Below are 16,415 nucleotides of genomic sequence, written 5' to 3' on the forward strand. Positions count from 1 at the left end.
TCATGTATGGATGTGAGAGTTGGACTGTGAAGAAAGCTGAGCGCCGAAGAATTGATCCTTTTGAACTGTGCTGTTGAAGAAGACTCTTGAAAGTCCCTTGGACTGCAAGGAGATCCAACCAGTCCATTCTGAAGATCAGCCCTGGGATTTCTTTGGAAGGAATGATGCTAAAGCTGAAACTCCAGTACTCTGGCCACTTCATGCGAAGAGTTGACTGATTGGAAAAGACTCTGATTCTGGGAGGGATTGGGGGCAGGAGGAGAAGGGGACGACAGAGGATGAGATGGCTGGATGGCATCACTGACTCAATGGACGTGAGTCTGATTGAACTCCGGGAGTCGGTGATGGACAGGGAGGCCTGGCGTGCTGCAATTCATTGGGTTGCAAAGAGTTGGATACAACTGAGCGTCTGCACTGAAAGGACATCAGTCCTGAATATTCATTGGAAGGACTGATGCTGAAGCTGAAGCTCCAATACTTTGGCCACCTGATGCAAAGAACTGACTCATTGGAGAAGACCCTGATGCTGGGAAAGACTGAAGGCAGGAGGAGAAGGGGATGACAGAGGATGAGATGGTTTGATGGCATCATCGACTTGATGGACATGAGTTTGTGTAGGCTCTGGGAGTTGGTGATGGACAGGGAAGCCTGGTGTTCTGCAGTCCATGGAGTCTCAAAGAATCAAACACAACTGAGTGACTGAACTGAAATTTATCACATGAAACTGTTATGAGGTAGGAATTCAGCTCCTTTGAAGTAGAGAGATGCTTTTATCTAAAAGTTTTGACATAAGTCTTACGTTCTTGGTGCATCACCTGGTCTTTCCTACAGCCCATAACATTCTCATAGAAGGGCACAATGGGTCAGATGTTCCACTTGGTAGACCTGGTAGATTCAAACACCCTTGTCCTCAGTCATGTCTGAGTCTTTGAGACCCCATAGACTGTAGCCCACCAGATTACTTTTTCCATGGGATTTTATCAGCAAGAATACTGGAATGGGTTACCATTTCCTTCTGCAAGGGATCTTCTCCACCCAAGAATCGAACCCACATCTCTTACAGCTCCTGCAATGGCAGGCAGATTCTTTACCGTTAGTGGCATCCGGGATAACCCTCAAACACCCTACCTGACAGTTAACAGGGGTTTGCCTTTGGGCGATTTACTTAACCTCCCTGAGCTGCAGGTTGGTCAATAACAAAATGGGGCTAATAACACTACTTCTAATTTACCATAAGGAGTTGTCAAGCGTTTAGGACACTGTCATATCATAAACTCAACTCCTGGCTTCCTATCTCCCTATTTGTGGTGGGAGATGTCTTTGTTGTTCCCTGCAAATCCACATATGTGGGTCTTTTTCTTTAATCACCCTCCACCCGCACCATCCCCACTTTTCTTTCCTGGCTAGCTTCTCATTCTTCTGATCTCATTTTAAATGTCACTTCTTTGGAAGCATCTTCAGACACCTCATTAACTCCCTCTCCTTACTCCTTCTCAGAACAACCTATGTTGTTCCTTCATTACTTTACCACACTTTGTAATTTTCTATTTAGTTGACCTACTCTGTTTTTGTCCATCATCTGGAAACTCCACCAGGCACCTTGTGTCTCGCTCTCCTCAGTAGCCTCAGTACAAACGTGGTCTAGGTTTGCAGCACGCCTTCATCAAATATTTACAGAAAACGCTCCAATCCTTTCCTGAACTCAGCTTCAGAGAGGGAACGCATCTCTCCTCAAACCACACGGATTAGTGGCACACTTGACCCTCAAGTCTCCCTATCCCAAATCAGATTCCAACCCAAGATCCCGGGTAAGAAGTTTAACCTGCTTCCTAATACATTCTGAGGGCCAAGGAAAGTTTCAGAAAGGCGGAGTAGAGCAGTGTGCAGAATAAGAGAAAGTGATTTGACCTGGCCCTTCCTCTCTGGATCTCAATGTAAGTTTATTGTAAAGGGAAGGGGGAGATTACTGCAATAACGACGTAACAGAACCACCACAAAGACAGAACCAGACAACTGCCAGGCCGAAGCTTGCTCTTGAGACCGGAAGACGGCGAAGACAGATGCTGCGCAGGCCCAGTCAAGCCCCTCCACTCTCCCGCCTCCTCCCCGCCTCTTGCCCCGCCCCGAGTCGCAAGGCCCGCAGCGAAGTCAGCTGACGCGGCGTGACGGAGGTCACGTGACGGTGGGCGGGGCTACAGGCGCAAGCGCAGATCGTGCGCGTCTGGATCAGCTGACCCGAGGGGGCGATTTGGCTGAGGCAGGCCGCTGTCTGCCGCCTCGGAGTCGCCGCCGCTGGCGCCGTCGCCATAGCCATGGCCAGTCAGTCGCAGGGCATCCAGCAGCTGCTCCAGGCGGAGAAACGGGCCGCCGAGAAGGTGTCCGAGGCCCGCAAGCGTGAGTTTGGGATTGAGGCAGCCCAGCGTGGCGCGAGTCCAGGGACTGCGGCTAGGCCGCGAGGGGTGGTAGGTGAATTAGGACCGAAAAACTGTGGACCAGACGGGGGAGGGGGATGGTTACAGTCGGGGATGCTTGTGTGACTCGCAGCTCTCCGGATCCGAGCCTCTGGAAGTCTTGTAGGTCGCCTGACAGCTGCGATGTGGGCTAGTAGATAGGGTGTGGAATCAGTAATAGGTGGACGACCTTCTTAGGGCCTGGGAGGCGAATAAAATGGACTGTCCAAACGGAAGTTATTGTCTCCATCGTTTACCCTGTTACCCAGCCTGGAAACGGTCCTCTTCGCCACGTCTCAGACCCTCCCTCATTCGCCATGTTTAGTCACTCGGCAAGGCATTATTGTTCACTTGTCTCCATCCCTGCAGCCAGCATCTTAGTCCAGGACGCCAAGTTTTCTGAGATGCCCGTAGCAGCCTAGTTCGTTAATTCCTTAATACGTGCCAAACGCAGTAGGACGTTCATTTGTGGTTTCTTATTGAAGTTTTAAAAGCCCCAGTGAAAGAAGCAGCTGTTGGTTAGATTAATTGCGGGTGAGAGGAGGGCTAGAGTTGAGAAATGAGAAGTTACTAAAGAACTTAATAGGAGGATCGAATCTAATTGTTGAGTGGGAGACTTCCTCCTCTCCAATTCATTCTTCTCAGTGTAGTCAGAGTCATATATCTCAGTTGCCACTCTGATTTCCTCCTGTAGTCACCAGACCTTTAGTGTCTGCAGAATAAAACCTAAATTCCTTAAGAGGGTGTAGGAGGTGCTTTTGAATCAGGCTCTGTCTTCTCTAATCTCTTAGGTATTGCTCAAAGACACGTTGGTTTATATCACCTTCAAGCCTTTGCACAGTTGGTTCCTGACTGGAAAAGCGTTTTCCTACTTTACTCCCCTTATTCTCAAACACATAGTCTTCCTTCAGATCTTAAAATTTAGGTAATAGTTATTCCAGGAAACTTGCCCTAACTTGGTCTTTACCCCTCAGACTAGGTTAGACCTCCTCCCCAAGTGCCTGTTTCTGTCCTCACAGTGCAGTAACCTGTTTCTTTATATGGCCCACTTACTAGGATAAGCTCCTGGAGAACAGGAACTGTGTTTAATTAAACTTTATTTATTCAGTTTCCCATCTGGCGAGATAGATGTTTCTATTCCTATTTTACCCATGGGAAAGTTGGGACCGAGAGAAAAATGATATGACCATACCCTGGGACACAACATAGCTGGGGTAAAAATACCCAAAACTGGTAATTTCAGTATTCTCTTGATTTTTTTTTTTCCCCTCCAATCATAAGATTTACACTCTTTGTACTCAAGCCTGGCTCTGGTACTTTCTCAATTAGGGGTCATATGACACTTTGTATTTTATTGAAATAGCTTTTTTTGAGGGGGGCTGGAGATATGAAGAAATTTTCTGTTCTTGCTCTGGTGACTGGAAAGTTCTGTATTCCTCATGGAGTATTCTCATCATACTCTTGATGAGTATTTCCGGAATGACTTCTCAGAGTGTGTCTTATGATGGATCATCAGCAACAGAAGTTGTATCTGTTGGGAAATGTGAGAATATTTGGGGAAAGTGCAGGAACAGTTACTTGACATATGGTTAAAAATGATTGAGTGCCTTGGAGGTAGGGGTTGTGATTTACACCTTCCTTTTTCCTGTCAGACCTGGTGCAGGGACTTGTATATCTCCGGTAGCTGTTACATAATGATGGAAAGAATTTGTTTTGAAGGATTTAAATTTATGTCTAATATATATCTCAGGATTTGCAGTAGTTAGGAATAGAATTATTAAGACCTACAATTTGAAAAAGTTATTGCCTTTCTTGATCTGTAATCATGGTTGACACGCCCAGTTAGGAATTGGAAAGAGACAGTACATGATGCAGTACAGTGGTCCAGCCCAATTTTTCATGAAATCATTGTGTCATTGGAGTGAAACAGCAATGCTGGCCTGTACATGTAAGGCCCTCAAAAACAAACAAACAAATGGACTTAAAAGAAATTATTTCCTGCTCAAATACTTTTTGGTTTTCTGAGAAGCAAATCAGAATTGAATTTTGAAGATGTTTGCTGACAGGCAGAGAATGGTTTTCTGTGATTGTGGTTTTCATTCTGTCTGCCCTCTGATGGATGAGGATAAGAGGCTTGTGCAAGCTTCCTGATGGGAGGAACTGGCTGTAGGGAAAACTGGATCTTCAACAGTTAGAACTGGACATGGGACAACAGACTGGTTCAAAATTGGGAAAGGGATACATTGAGGCTGTATATTGTCACCCTGCTTATTTAAATTACATGTGAGTACATCATGCGAAATGCTGGGCTGGATGAATCACACGCTGGAATCAAGATTGCCAGGAGAAATATCAATAACCTCAGATATGCAGATGACACCACCCTTATGGCAGAAAGTGAACAGGAATTAAAGAGCCTCTTGATGAAGGTGAAAGAGGAGAGTGAAAAAGCTCACTTAAAACTCAGCATTCAAAAAACTAGGATCGTGGATTCCAGATCCATCTCTTCGTGGCAAATAGATGGGAAAACGATGGAAACAGTGACAGACTTTTATTTTCCTGGGCTCCAGAATCACTGTGGTCAGTGACTGCTTTCATGAAATTAAAAGACACTTGCTCCTTGGAAGAAAAGCAATGACAAACCTAGACAGTGTATTAAAAAGCAGAGATTATTTTGTGTAGTCAAAGCTGTGGTTTTTTCCAGTAGTCATGTATGGATGTGAGAGTTGGACCATAAAGAAGGCTGAATGCCGAAAAATTGATGCCTTTGAACTGTGGTGCTGGAGAAGACTCTTGAGAGTTGCTTGGACAGCATGAAGATCAAACCAGTCAATCGTAGAGGAAATTAACCCTGTTACTCATTGGAAAGACTGATGCTGAAGCTCCAATACTTGGGCCACCTGATGTGAAGAACTGACTCATTGGAAAAGACCCTGATGCCAGGAAAGCTTGAAGGCAGGAGGAGAAGGAGAGGACAGAGGATGAGATGGTAGATGGCATCATTGAATCAATGAACACAAATTTGAGCAAACTCCAGGAGATGGTGAAGGACTGGTGTGCTGCAGTCCATGGAGTTGCAAAGAGTCAGACGCAACTGAGTGCCTGAACAACAGTAGCAAGAGAATGGTTAGCCTTAAGTAATCAACTCGGGGAGCCATGGGAGCTGGGAGTGATTGCAAGTGGTATTGTGAAAATGTGGGGCTACTGTGCAATATTCAGGCCAAGTTAAAATTTGTTGGTTTGGGAAATAATCTTGGCTTTGTTGGCCTTGAATGTATAGCTGATGAGGAGGATGGCATGTGGAGTACTGGGGTAGAGGTCTGCTGGAGCAGACCCTAAGTGGTGGGCCGTAAATAGTACTGGAGAAAATACATACCTAGGGAAATACTCCGTTTCGTTGTTTTAGACTAGCCTCCTTTAGTATTAATGTCCTGGGGTTATCACCAGTCCAAAATTCTGTTGTTAATCAGGAGTTGTTGCTATTGTTGTTTAGTCTCCAAGTGGTGTTTGACTCTTTGCAAGCCCACGGACTGCAGCCTGCTAGGCCCCTCTGTCCATGGGATTTCCCAGGCAAGATCAGGAGGTGGAAGGTTAAATTCAGTTTCATTCATCTACATGGACTGTGTGGGATTTGGGCAGTTGATATGCAATGAATTATAAGTTTTCTTTTATTTTTTAATTATTTTTAAAATTTTAATTGGAGGATAATTGTTTCACAGTGTTGTGTTGGTTTCTGCTGTACAACAGCATGAGTCAGCCAGAAGTATACATATATTCCCTCCCTCTTAGGCTGCCCTCCCAACAGCTTGCTTTTAAGATGCAGAATGTCTTTCACTCTGAATTAAATAAGTGTTCAGATTGATTGCCTAGGACCTCCCACCCCACCCCCCAATTTGTGTATCTGAGAAATTTGGACAGAGAAACTTACTGATCTTGAGGTGGTCCATTTTCATAAAAACTATGCTCTTCCAGAAACCAGAGCTTCTGTGTTTCCTCACTTAGATGCTTGTACAGTCTTATGTCCAGTGCTCCACATCTGAGAAGAATTCCTTGTCAGAACCAGTTTCCTTATTTCCTTGTGCACAGGCATGGATATTAGTTTCCAATATTACATCATCTGTTTAATTAGTTACAGTTTAGGTTGACATCCTTTGGGAGCATATTAGCCACCTCGGTAAGCTAGCTGAGCTCCGATTATAATCAGCAGCATACTTAAGTGTTTTACCTCTCAGGGAGAGAATTCCCCAGATGGCTTATGTCGCCCATTTTATGTTGATTCTTAGTAGTTGAGCTTGAGAAAATATTCTGACACATTCCAAAGTGTTTTGCATAATTTTTACAGTCTGTTAGTATAGAAGGTGGTCCTTTTTATCTTGTCACTTCCCAGTGAAGTACAGTCTAGTCAAGTACAGGAGGTAGGAACCTGTACTATTGGTTAGCTCTCAATTCCCTTTCTCCCTCTTCCCTACACGTGTCTGTTGAGACTGTATCTTCAAACTTTTGTCACTGTTTATGGTTAGAATTTACCATCTCAGTCTCTGCTTCCTCTTCTGCTTGTCTCTTAACCACTTCCTTTGAAAATAGGAAAGAACCGGAGGCTGAAGCAGGCCAAAGAAGAAGCCCAGGCTGAAATCGAACAGTACCGCCTGCAGAGGGAGAAGGAGTTCAAGGCCAAGGAAGCTGCGGTGGGTCCAGTGACTTTTCATTATTGCCTTAGTTTCCTGAGGCTTCCTTCCTCTCCCCTTCCCCTTAGGCTCCCAAAATAGTCAGCATAGCTCAGTGATTCTGATTCTGGTAAAAATTTGAAAACTGGGTTATTGGATGCTTAGGCTGAATCCCTCAGGATGATAAGTTTTTAACATTTGAATTCTAGTCTTCACTTAGATAAATAATGAAATTTTAATAGATATAATTAGATATTAAATATAGATAACTTTATGGAGATATATGTGATTTAATATGTATTAAATGTAGATAATATTAAATATCTTTAAACGGTGAATGTGTGCCAGATGCAGAGGATCAGCTGTGAACAGAAATAGACATGGTCCTTAGCTTACAGTCTGGTGGTCAGGGACACTCAGTAATAAAACACAAGTCACGCAAATAGACAACTGAAGAGGACTGCAATGGTCATAAACATGAATTCCATGGAGCCCCGCTTTAGTTTAGTATAGATAGTAACTTACCAGTAGAGGCTAGACCACGATGCACGTGATGTATATAATAATGGTACAAAAACAGATCACAGAAAGCACAGAGGAAGCAGAGGAAATTCGGGAAAAGGTAAAGGATGGAAGAGGCTTTATAGAGGGGAAAAAACCTCCATTTGGACTTCTGGATACAGGTAATAGAAAGCAGCTCAAGCTGGTTTAATCAAAGTGGGATTTGTCAACCTACATGATTGGAAACCCAGGTAAAGACTGAGTTCCGTTTTGATCTATGAGCTTAAATAATGCCTTCAGGGCTACTTCCATCTCTGCCTATATGGGCTTCATTCTCAAGTTCTACATTGTGGCCTGCTAGATCCAGGTACACACCCTCCCAGGTCCAACTCCAGTGATTAAAGGGTCATGCCTTTCTCTTAGTAAGTAGCCAAAGTTTCGTTCATCTTTGCACTGGGCACTGACTGCTATTTAAACTTAAAATGGGTCTGGGTCTCTTACTCATGAATTGGTGGTGTAAATTGTCAGACTGCCCACAAGACAGTGTAGAAATAGGGGTGGCCATCTTGTCCTATTTTTGCATTGATGCTGCCATTGCTTATAGAGATGGTCTCATGCATGAGATCTGAGTTTTTCTAGCAGTATTCCATTGTAACTGCTTCACTTTTGCGACTTCTGGGGCTTGCCGTATAGTTGACATACTCTAGAATAGAATAGAGGTAGTGGATTTTTCCAGCTCCCCCCCACCCCAAGTAAGGATTATGGACTTTTAAAATATGGGTAAGCAGCTGAGCCAAGCATTATTAAATGCTCCAAGATATTCCTACAGTATGAACAGTGATAGTATGAAGAGCCCTAGGTTTGACTCTCTGCCTGTTCACTTGAACCTTTTTGAGTGAAGGAATATAATTATTAACATGTGTAATGAGGTGACAGCAGCTTAGGTGTTAGAAAGGGTCAGGCACAAAAAAAGTGATGCCTTAAGAACCTGATGGGTCACATTCCGATAAAGTAGCTGCAACAGTTAACAATGAGAAGACAGTAAATGAAAGTTTATATATCACTCTGTGTGAAATTATAAATAGAAACTGAAGAGGTAAGACATCTGTGCACCAACATTTCAAGCAATAAAACAGCAACAGTGAGAGGATAGTTCCCCTCTCACCCAGACCTGCAGTCCTCAGAGATAACCACTGTTAATAGTTTCTTGTGTATTCTTCTAGAATGTTTATATTTAAATGAACAGATGGCATGTGTTCATAATACTGGTGAATCCACTGCTGAAGTGCTAAAACATTAACTAGTCATAGTAAAGCTGTATATTCCTCCTAAATTGCATCTCCCTGGTGTTAAAAAGCAGAGACATTACTTTGTCAACAAAGGTTCATCCAGTCAAGGCTATGGTTTTTCCAGTAGTAATGTATGGATGTGAGAGTTGGACTGTAAAGAAAGCTGAGCACTGGAACAATTGATGCTTTTGAACTGTGGTGTTGCAGAAGACTCTTGAGAGTCCCTTGGACTGCAGGGAGGTCCAACCAGTCCATCCTAAAGGAGATCAGTCCTGGGTGTTCATTGGAAGGACTGATGTTGAAGCTGAAACTCCAGTACTTTGGCCACCTGATGCGAAGAGCTGACTCACTGGAAAAGACCCTGATGCTGGGAAAGATTGAGGGCAGGAGAAGGGGACGACAGAGGATGAGATGGCATCACCGACTCAATGGACATGAATTTGGGTGGACTCCGGGAGTTGGTGATGGACAGGGAGGCCTGACTTGGTGCGGTTCATGGGGTCGCAAAGAATTGGACACAACTGAGTGACTGAACTGAACTGAGTGTTACTTTTTAAGAGGTTTTTGTTTGTTTGTTTGTTTGTTTTTTTAAATACCACATATCTCTCCCTTTTAAAACTGCACTAGGAGATACTACTAACCACCAGGCCTCAGTTGTTGGGTCTTCAGGTTCATTCCAGTCTCTGGTTAAGGCTGCACATTAGACTCTAGAGAGATGTGACTGTGTCCCTCTCCGGGATAATTTCCCAGGAATGGAAATGCTGTGCAGTTTGTTTACCTTTTGTTCAGTGTTGAAAAGTCAGCCACCCAAGTGACTGTATCAGCTTCTGCTCCCACAAATCGAAATCGTGGGAACGCTGACTTCTGGGAACGCTGACTTCTCACATGCTCTTTGGTCACAATGTTACATTTCCTGCTGCTGATTATTTATATTCACGATGAAACTGGGTTTCTTCGAAAGTCTGAAGTCAGTCAGTTCAGTCGCTCAGTCGTGTCCGACTCTTCACGACCCCATGAACTGCAGCATGCCAGGCTTCTCTGTCCGTCAACAACTCCCAGAGCTTGCTCAAACTCGTCCATTGAGTCGGTGATGCCATCCAACTGTCTCATCCTCTGTTGTCCCCTTCCCCTCCCGCCTTCAGTCTTTGCCAGCATCAGGGTCTTTTCCAGTGAGTCAGTTCTTCACATCAAGTGGCCAAAGTATTGGAGTTTCAGCTTCAGCATCAGTCCTTCCAACGAATATTCAGGACTGTTTTCCATTGGGATTGACTGGTTGGATCTCCTTGCAGTCCAAGGGACTCTCAAGAGTCTTCTCCAACACCACAGTTCAAAAGCATCAATTCTTTGGTGCTCAGCTTTCTTTATAGTCCAACTCTCCCGTCTGTAGGTGACTGTTGGAAAAACCATAGGTTTGACTAGATGGACCTTTGTTGGCAAATTAATATCTCTGTTTTTTAGTATGCTGTCTGGGTTGTCAGAAAGCTGCTTATTAAAAGTCAGAAAGCTGCTTATTAAATGTTCATCCTGATGTTCCCTCTGTCGTCATTCCCTGAATCCAGGCTCTGGGATCCCATGGTAGCTGCAGCACTGAAGTAGAGAAGGACACACAGGAGAAGATGACCATCCTTCAGACCTACTTCCGGCAGAACAGGGATGAAGTCTTGGATAACCTCTTGGCCTTTGTCTGCGACATCCGTCCAGAAATCCATGAGAACTACCGCATAAATGGATAGAGGCAGAAGAAAAGTGCCTATTCCGTGGATTGGCGTTTTGAATGCCTTCATGGAACATGAGGCTTCATTTAGCAAGGCTTGAGTTATATCTTATGAAAAGGCATTAAATTATTTCTGTATATTATATAGTAGGTCCCTTCACTTTTTGCAGAATCGCCAATGTAGATTCTTTGTACAGGCTTGGAGCTTATCCAAAGATATGTATCTTTTTACCTCATATTTCTTAGAAATTTAATGGATATATGTTGTCTGTTTTCTATGCCTTTTCACTCAAGCAGCATATTATCAACACTGACTTTTTCTTTCTTAGATAGTTTTTTAAAACCCAATTTTCTTAAGAAAGAAAGGGATTAAAACATTTTTTTCCCAAAATCTTTCTTGAAGGTCAGGGGCTTTATCTATGAAAAAGTAGTAAATAGTTATTTGTAACCCATGTGAAACAGCAGCCAGCCTTAAAATAGTCCTTTCCAACTAAGGGTTAGAACAGTGGGTCCTAGTGTTGGGCTGCTCTTAGTTTCTTATTCACACTTACTAGATGGTAGAATTCAACTTGTTACACGTTACTACTTGTGTATTGATACTGTACTGCTAATCATTTAAAAGTAAAGACTGTCGTGCGTTTTCCTCCTCTCAGCTGCATCCTCTTTGATAATGCAAAATGTGCTTTGACCCAGATGTTCTGCGGAATTTCACTAAGGAAGTTAGATTAGTACATGTATCACACACACAGTTGCGTGCATACTGAGAAAATATTCATGGTATGCGCCTTAGCAGGAAGGAAATCACTGGTGATTTCATCCAGCAGCTGTTTTGAAAAATAGCAATCAACTAGTAAGTCTGAAGTTTGCTTTTTCTTAAAAGCCCCCTTTCCTGGGGCAGCCTTATATTTCCTTACAGGTGGGCTAAATGCTTAGTGTGGAACCTGAGGTAACTTCACACTAGCACTCAAGAATTAAATGCCCCCAACCCACTGTAATGGAGATGGTAATGGCAACCCAGTCCAGTATTCTTGCCTGGAGAATCCCCTGGACAGAGGAGCTTGGTGGGCTACAGTCACAATAGTCGGACACAACTTAGTGACTACACCACCACCACCAATCCACTATAAGCTGATAGTCTTTGATGGGCAAGATAATTTCTGGTAGGTGGAAACAATTGAAAGAACATCATCCTGAAACTACAGGAGAATTAGATGACCTTTTAAAACTGTGTTATTTTTGTTTACTCCGGATGGTTGGTTCTCTGGGCACTTCCGTCTCCAGTCGTTGGTCCCTTTTTATAGAGTTCCTCATAAGAACTTTCTACATGAGCTTTCCTACTTTTCAGTGTTCAAGCATTCCAGTGACTGCTTGTCAGGTGAGCAGTGCTGACCAGACTGGGCCCCCTCCTCTGCCTGCCTGACCTCGATTGTCACGGGACACGGTCCTTCTCGAGCCATTTTCTCTGCCTCCGTTTTGCAGCAGTGTGCTGCCTTGCTTTCCAGTCTCTTGCTGATTCCTCCCTTTTTCCTGAAGTCTTGCTCTTGGATGTCTCTACATCCATTTCCTTGTTGAGACCATCTACATATCATGGCTTTAATATCTGTATTGAAGACCCAAATTTTTATCTCCAACTTACCTCCTCTGAACTCAGAATTCTCAGATTGCTTATTTGATGCTTTGCTTTGACATCTGAAAAGTGTCTCCACCCTAACTAATGTGTCCCAAACGGTACTGGATCTGTTAGGGCTTTACTCCTGGTATGGTTAAGGAGAGCAACTCCAAGCCTCTACCTAACTGCAGATACAGATTTCCCAAACTGGAGAACTACCAAGGAAGAACATCGTGTGTTCACTAGTTAGGACCCAGTATCTTCAGCTTGGTGTCCACCAGTATCTTCACTCTGAATCTGTAGGGTTGTGTTTACCTGACTGCTTTGACTCTTTAACCTTCCAGTTAACCAGCTGAATGTCACTAACATAGCAAGCAAAAGGGATGTATTTTAGGCTCACAAGATCAGACACGAACAGAGCTTGGTGAGTGAACCGAGGGACAGGAACCTAAAGAGACTGAAGAACTGAATGTAAAGTGAGCAGAAAAATACTTGACTGTAAAGGGAGAGAGGAAAGGGGTGCCCAGTGGCTGATGGTTTGAGGAAGGTGATGGCAGGTTTAAATGCTTGTGAGTGAGGGGACAGAAGGAGGGAGATTGGACATGTTCCGGGTGGAGAGAGCCCCAAGGGGTCTGGAGGCCAAGAGACTGGCACTCTTGGTTGTCAACCTTGACTGTACCCAGCAAAAATGGTGCGGCGGCCCCTCCTAGGCAGTGGAACTGGTCTCTGGGGGAGGGGCCAGGAGTAACATTTTCAAAAATTTCCCTTTGGGAACTTCCTTGGTGGTCCAGCAGTTAAGATCGCACACTTCTGATGCAGGTGGTGTGGCTTTGACTCCTGGTCAGGGGACTAAGGTCCCGCGTGCCAGCTGTGAAGTGTGACCAAAAATAAATTTCCCTTTGGAGGTGTGACTTGAGAGATTAGCATCTAGTAGGTTTTTCAACCTCAAAAACAGGCAGATATGTTGGTTTTGATGTAGAATGAACCTCAAGACACATGCGGAACAGTGTGTGGTTCTCACTGAGCATGAAAAGCTAAACACACGCCTGTATTTCCATACGCAGAGCGTATGACTGGTGGTTATACGCTGGTGGTTAATAGCGACTATCTCAGAAGATCTCGGCTGTGGGAGAGTTACTTTTAGTACACTTAACTATTGGGGTGTTCAGCAGTGTCCTTGACCTGTAGTACCCATTCAGTATAATGACCAAACATACCTCCAGACATTGTCAGATGTCCCCTGGGGGCCAAAACCACCCGGCTGACAACCACTTAACAACGACAGCAGAGTTACTGAATGTACCACATGATTCCTGGGACATTGGAGGCACTCAAGTATTTTCTAAAATTCTCTAAAATTTGCTTTTCATCCTAGATTATAAGTCTAATAATAGCTCTTAATGGTATGGATTGGATGTTCTCTGAAGTCTCCATGGCTTAATACAACAAAGATTTGTTTTTTATAACTGATACAGGTTGGGGGACCAGGCAGCTGTCCTCCATATGGTGACACAGTGATCGAGATTTCTTCCACTTCGTGGCTCTATCATTTTAGCACATGGTTTCCATGATCCCTGAGACAAGGGAAGAAAAAGTTGGCAAACAGGCAGCTCTATGCTTTGGTCCTGAAATAATATGGAACAATTGTTTTCAGCTCATTTATGCGTGTCAGTCCCAGGAGCCAGCCTGCTAGGGAGGCTAAGAAATAACCAACCTGTAGTTATTTGGTGCACTCTCTGCTACAAATACTAACAGTAGCTTCCTCCATGCCAGCTAGTGACCATGTGAATTATCAATGAGCGGTAATATTTTGAAAGACATCTTTTTCCTCTTGGGTAGCACGCCTGAACAGTGGGTTTAAAATATTCAGTAAACCGTGTTGTAAACAAATGTGCTGTTGCCCAGACTTTGCGGTCCACTTACGGAGCACAGGCTGAGTAGATGTAACACAGTTCTTAGGGGTCCTAGGATTTCTAGAATGGTCAGTGAACACTGGCTTCAACTTCAGGTCACCAGCTGCATGAGCCCCTAATGAGAGAGAAGCCGTCCTTTGGAAGATCTGAAGCCAGGCACTGGCCTCTCTGGCTATGAAAGTCCGAGGTGGCATCTTCCTCCAGCAAAAGGCTGTTCTGTCCACACTGAGTGTCTGGTTAGTGTAGCCACCGTCACCCGTTAGCCATATCTTCTACATAATTGGCTACAACTTCTACATCAATTCATATATCATGGAGATGGCTTCCTTCCTTAAACCACATGAACCAATCTCCACTAGCTTCAAAGTTTTCTTCTGCAGCTTCCTCACCTCTGTCATCCTTCACAGAATTATAGAGTTAAGGCCTTGCTCTGGATTAGGTTTTGGCTTAAGGGGATGTGGCTGATCTTCTATCCAGACCACTCCCAACTTTCTCCAGGGAATTCCCTGGTGGTTTAGTGGTTTGGACTCTGCACTTCCACTGCAGGGGGGACCTGAGTTTGATCCCTGGTCGGGGAACTAAGATCCTGAAAGCCACATAGTCAATTAAAAAGAAAAAAAGCAACATTCTCCAATTAGCAGTAAGGCTGCTTTGATTAAAAAAAAAAAAAGCAACATTCTCCAATTAGCAGTAAGGCTGCTTTGTTTTCTTATCAATTCATGTGTTCATTGAAATAGCACTTTTCATTTTCTTTAAGAACTTTTTCTTTGCATTCACAACTTGAAAACTGGCACAAGAGGCCTACCTTTTGGGCTCTCTTGGCTTTCAACACATCTTCCTCACTAATCTTAATCATTCCTGGGTTTTGACTTAAAATGATAGACATGCAACTCCTCCTTTCATGTGAATACTTAAGAGGCCACTGTAGGGTTATTTACCTGCCTAATTTCAATATTGTGTCTTGGGGAATAGAAAAGTCCAAAGAAAGAGACAGAAATAGGAAACACCTGTTCAGTGGAACCATCAAGACACACATTTATTAATTTTGCCATCTTATATGGGCCTGGTTCTTAACACCCCAAAACAACAGTAACATCAGAGATGATCACCGTAACAAATATAATAACAAAAAAGTTTGAAATCGTATGAGAATCAGCAAAGTGTGACACAGAGACACGAAGTGAGCAAATGCTATTGGAACAGTGGTGCCAACGGACTTGCCCGACACAGAGTTGCCACAAACCTTCAACTGGGGAATAAAAGGCATTATCTCTGAAGCTCAGAAAGATGAAGCCCAATAAAAAGAGGTATCTTGTGGGCAGATCTTTAGGAGCAGGAGAAGCACATTGTTTACTGAAAGATTTGGTCAGTAATTCAGGGAGAGAATGCTGCCGAATCATGTCAACATCTATCTTCTTTGGCCTTAAAGAAATGTCAAATTACACTGGCTCCTGGGTCAAGTGTGAATTCAAGGCCATGTCTGTGGAGATGGGGATGAATGGGCTTGGAGAGTCGGGGCAGACAATTCCTTTTTCTTTTTAAATAACAGATGACAGCTGTTGAAGATAAGAATAGAAGAGAAACTAGGCTGGTGGTTCTGAGATCACGATTGGGTTGTCTACCATGTCTTACAGGGTTTTTAAAATTATGAAGATGGGACAGTTGAAATTTCTAGTTAAAAGCCAGGTCGCCTTCAGTTGCCTTTCCCTCCCCTCCCCTTCCCAACCAGATGCCAGTCCTCCCTTTTCAGGCCCTGGCCCACCTTGTTCCCTTTGTACCTGTCTGCGCACTTGCCTTTTAACCCACGGTGTCGAGACAGATCCCTGACCCCGTAGGTGACTGGCAGCCTTATGATGAAAATTCAAAGTATCTCTTCTGGTTTTGACCCAGTTTCCTGACAGATAGCATATGACTGGTCTAACTGTCTGCACACTGCTGACAGGGATGCTGGCGTGTTTGGTCCCAAGCTCTCGCATGCATATCCTGTAGCTGAGAGACATGACTCCAGGATCTAGAGTCAATGAAGTGGAGCCAGGAGCAATAGGACTTCCTGTGGGGCTTGCTTGTGGAAACACTTTTTTCAGAGAGCTCTAACGAGCGGCCACACCTAAGACTTGAACCCAAGTCTGTCTGACGTCCAGCCTGAATCGCTGTATAAAATAGATCAGTGTGTTCAGGCCACGGCCATGTTTCAAGCAGTGCATTTCTAAAAGAGAAAGTCAGTGACTCTACAACCGGCAGACCAGTCCCAAAAACAAGATCTAATTTTTGGTCT

General features: G+C 44.0%; 1 protein-coding gene across 1 annotated transcript; it reads left to right on the forward strand.

The window, feature by feature from the left end:
• On the forward strand, window positions 2,179-11,270 carry ATP6V1G1 (ATPase H+ transporting V1 subunit G1). The gene is made up of 3 exons (XM_005684344.3): window positions 2,179-2,394; window positions 7,035-7,135; window positions 10,464-11,270. The coding sequence occupies exons 1-3, from the start codon at window positions 2,313-2,315 to the stop codon at window positions 10,635-10,637; spliced, it is 357 nt and encodes a 118-aa protein (XP_005684401.1). The 5' UTR covers window positions 2,179-2,312; the 3' UTR covers window positions 10,638-11,270.

This window comes from Capra hircus, chromosome 8 (genome assembly GCF_001704415.2).
Source record: "Capra hircus breed San Clemente chromosome 8, ASM170441v1, whole genome shotgun sequence".
Classification (NCBI taxonomy): domain Eukaryota; kingdom Metazoa; phylum Chordata; class Mammalia; order Artiodactyla; family Bovidae; genus Capra; species Capra hircus.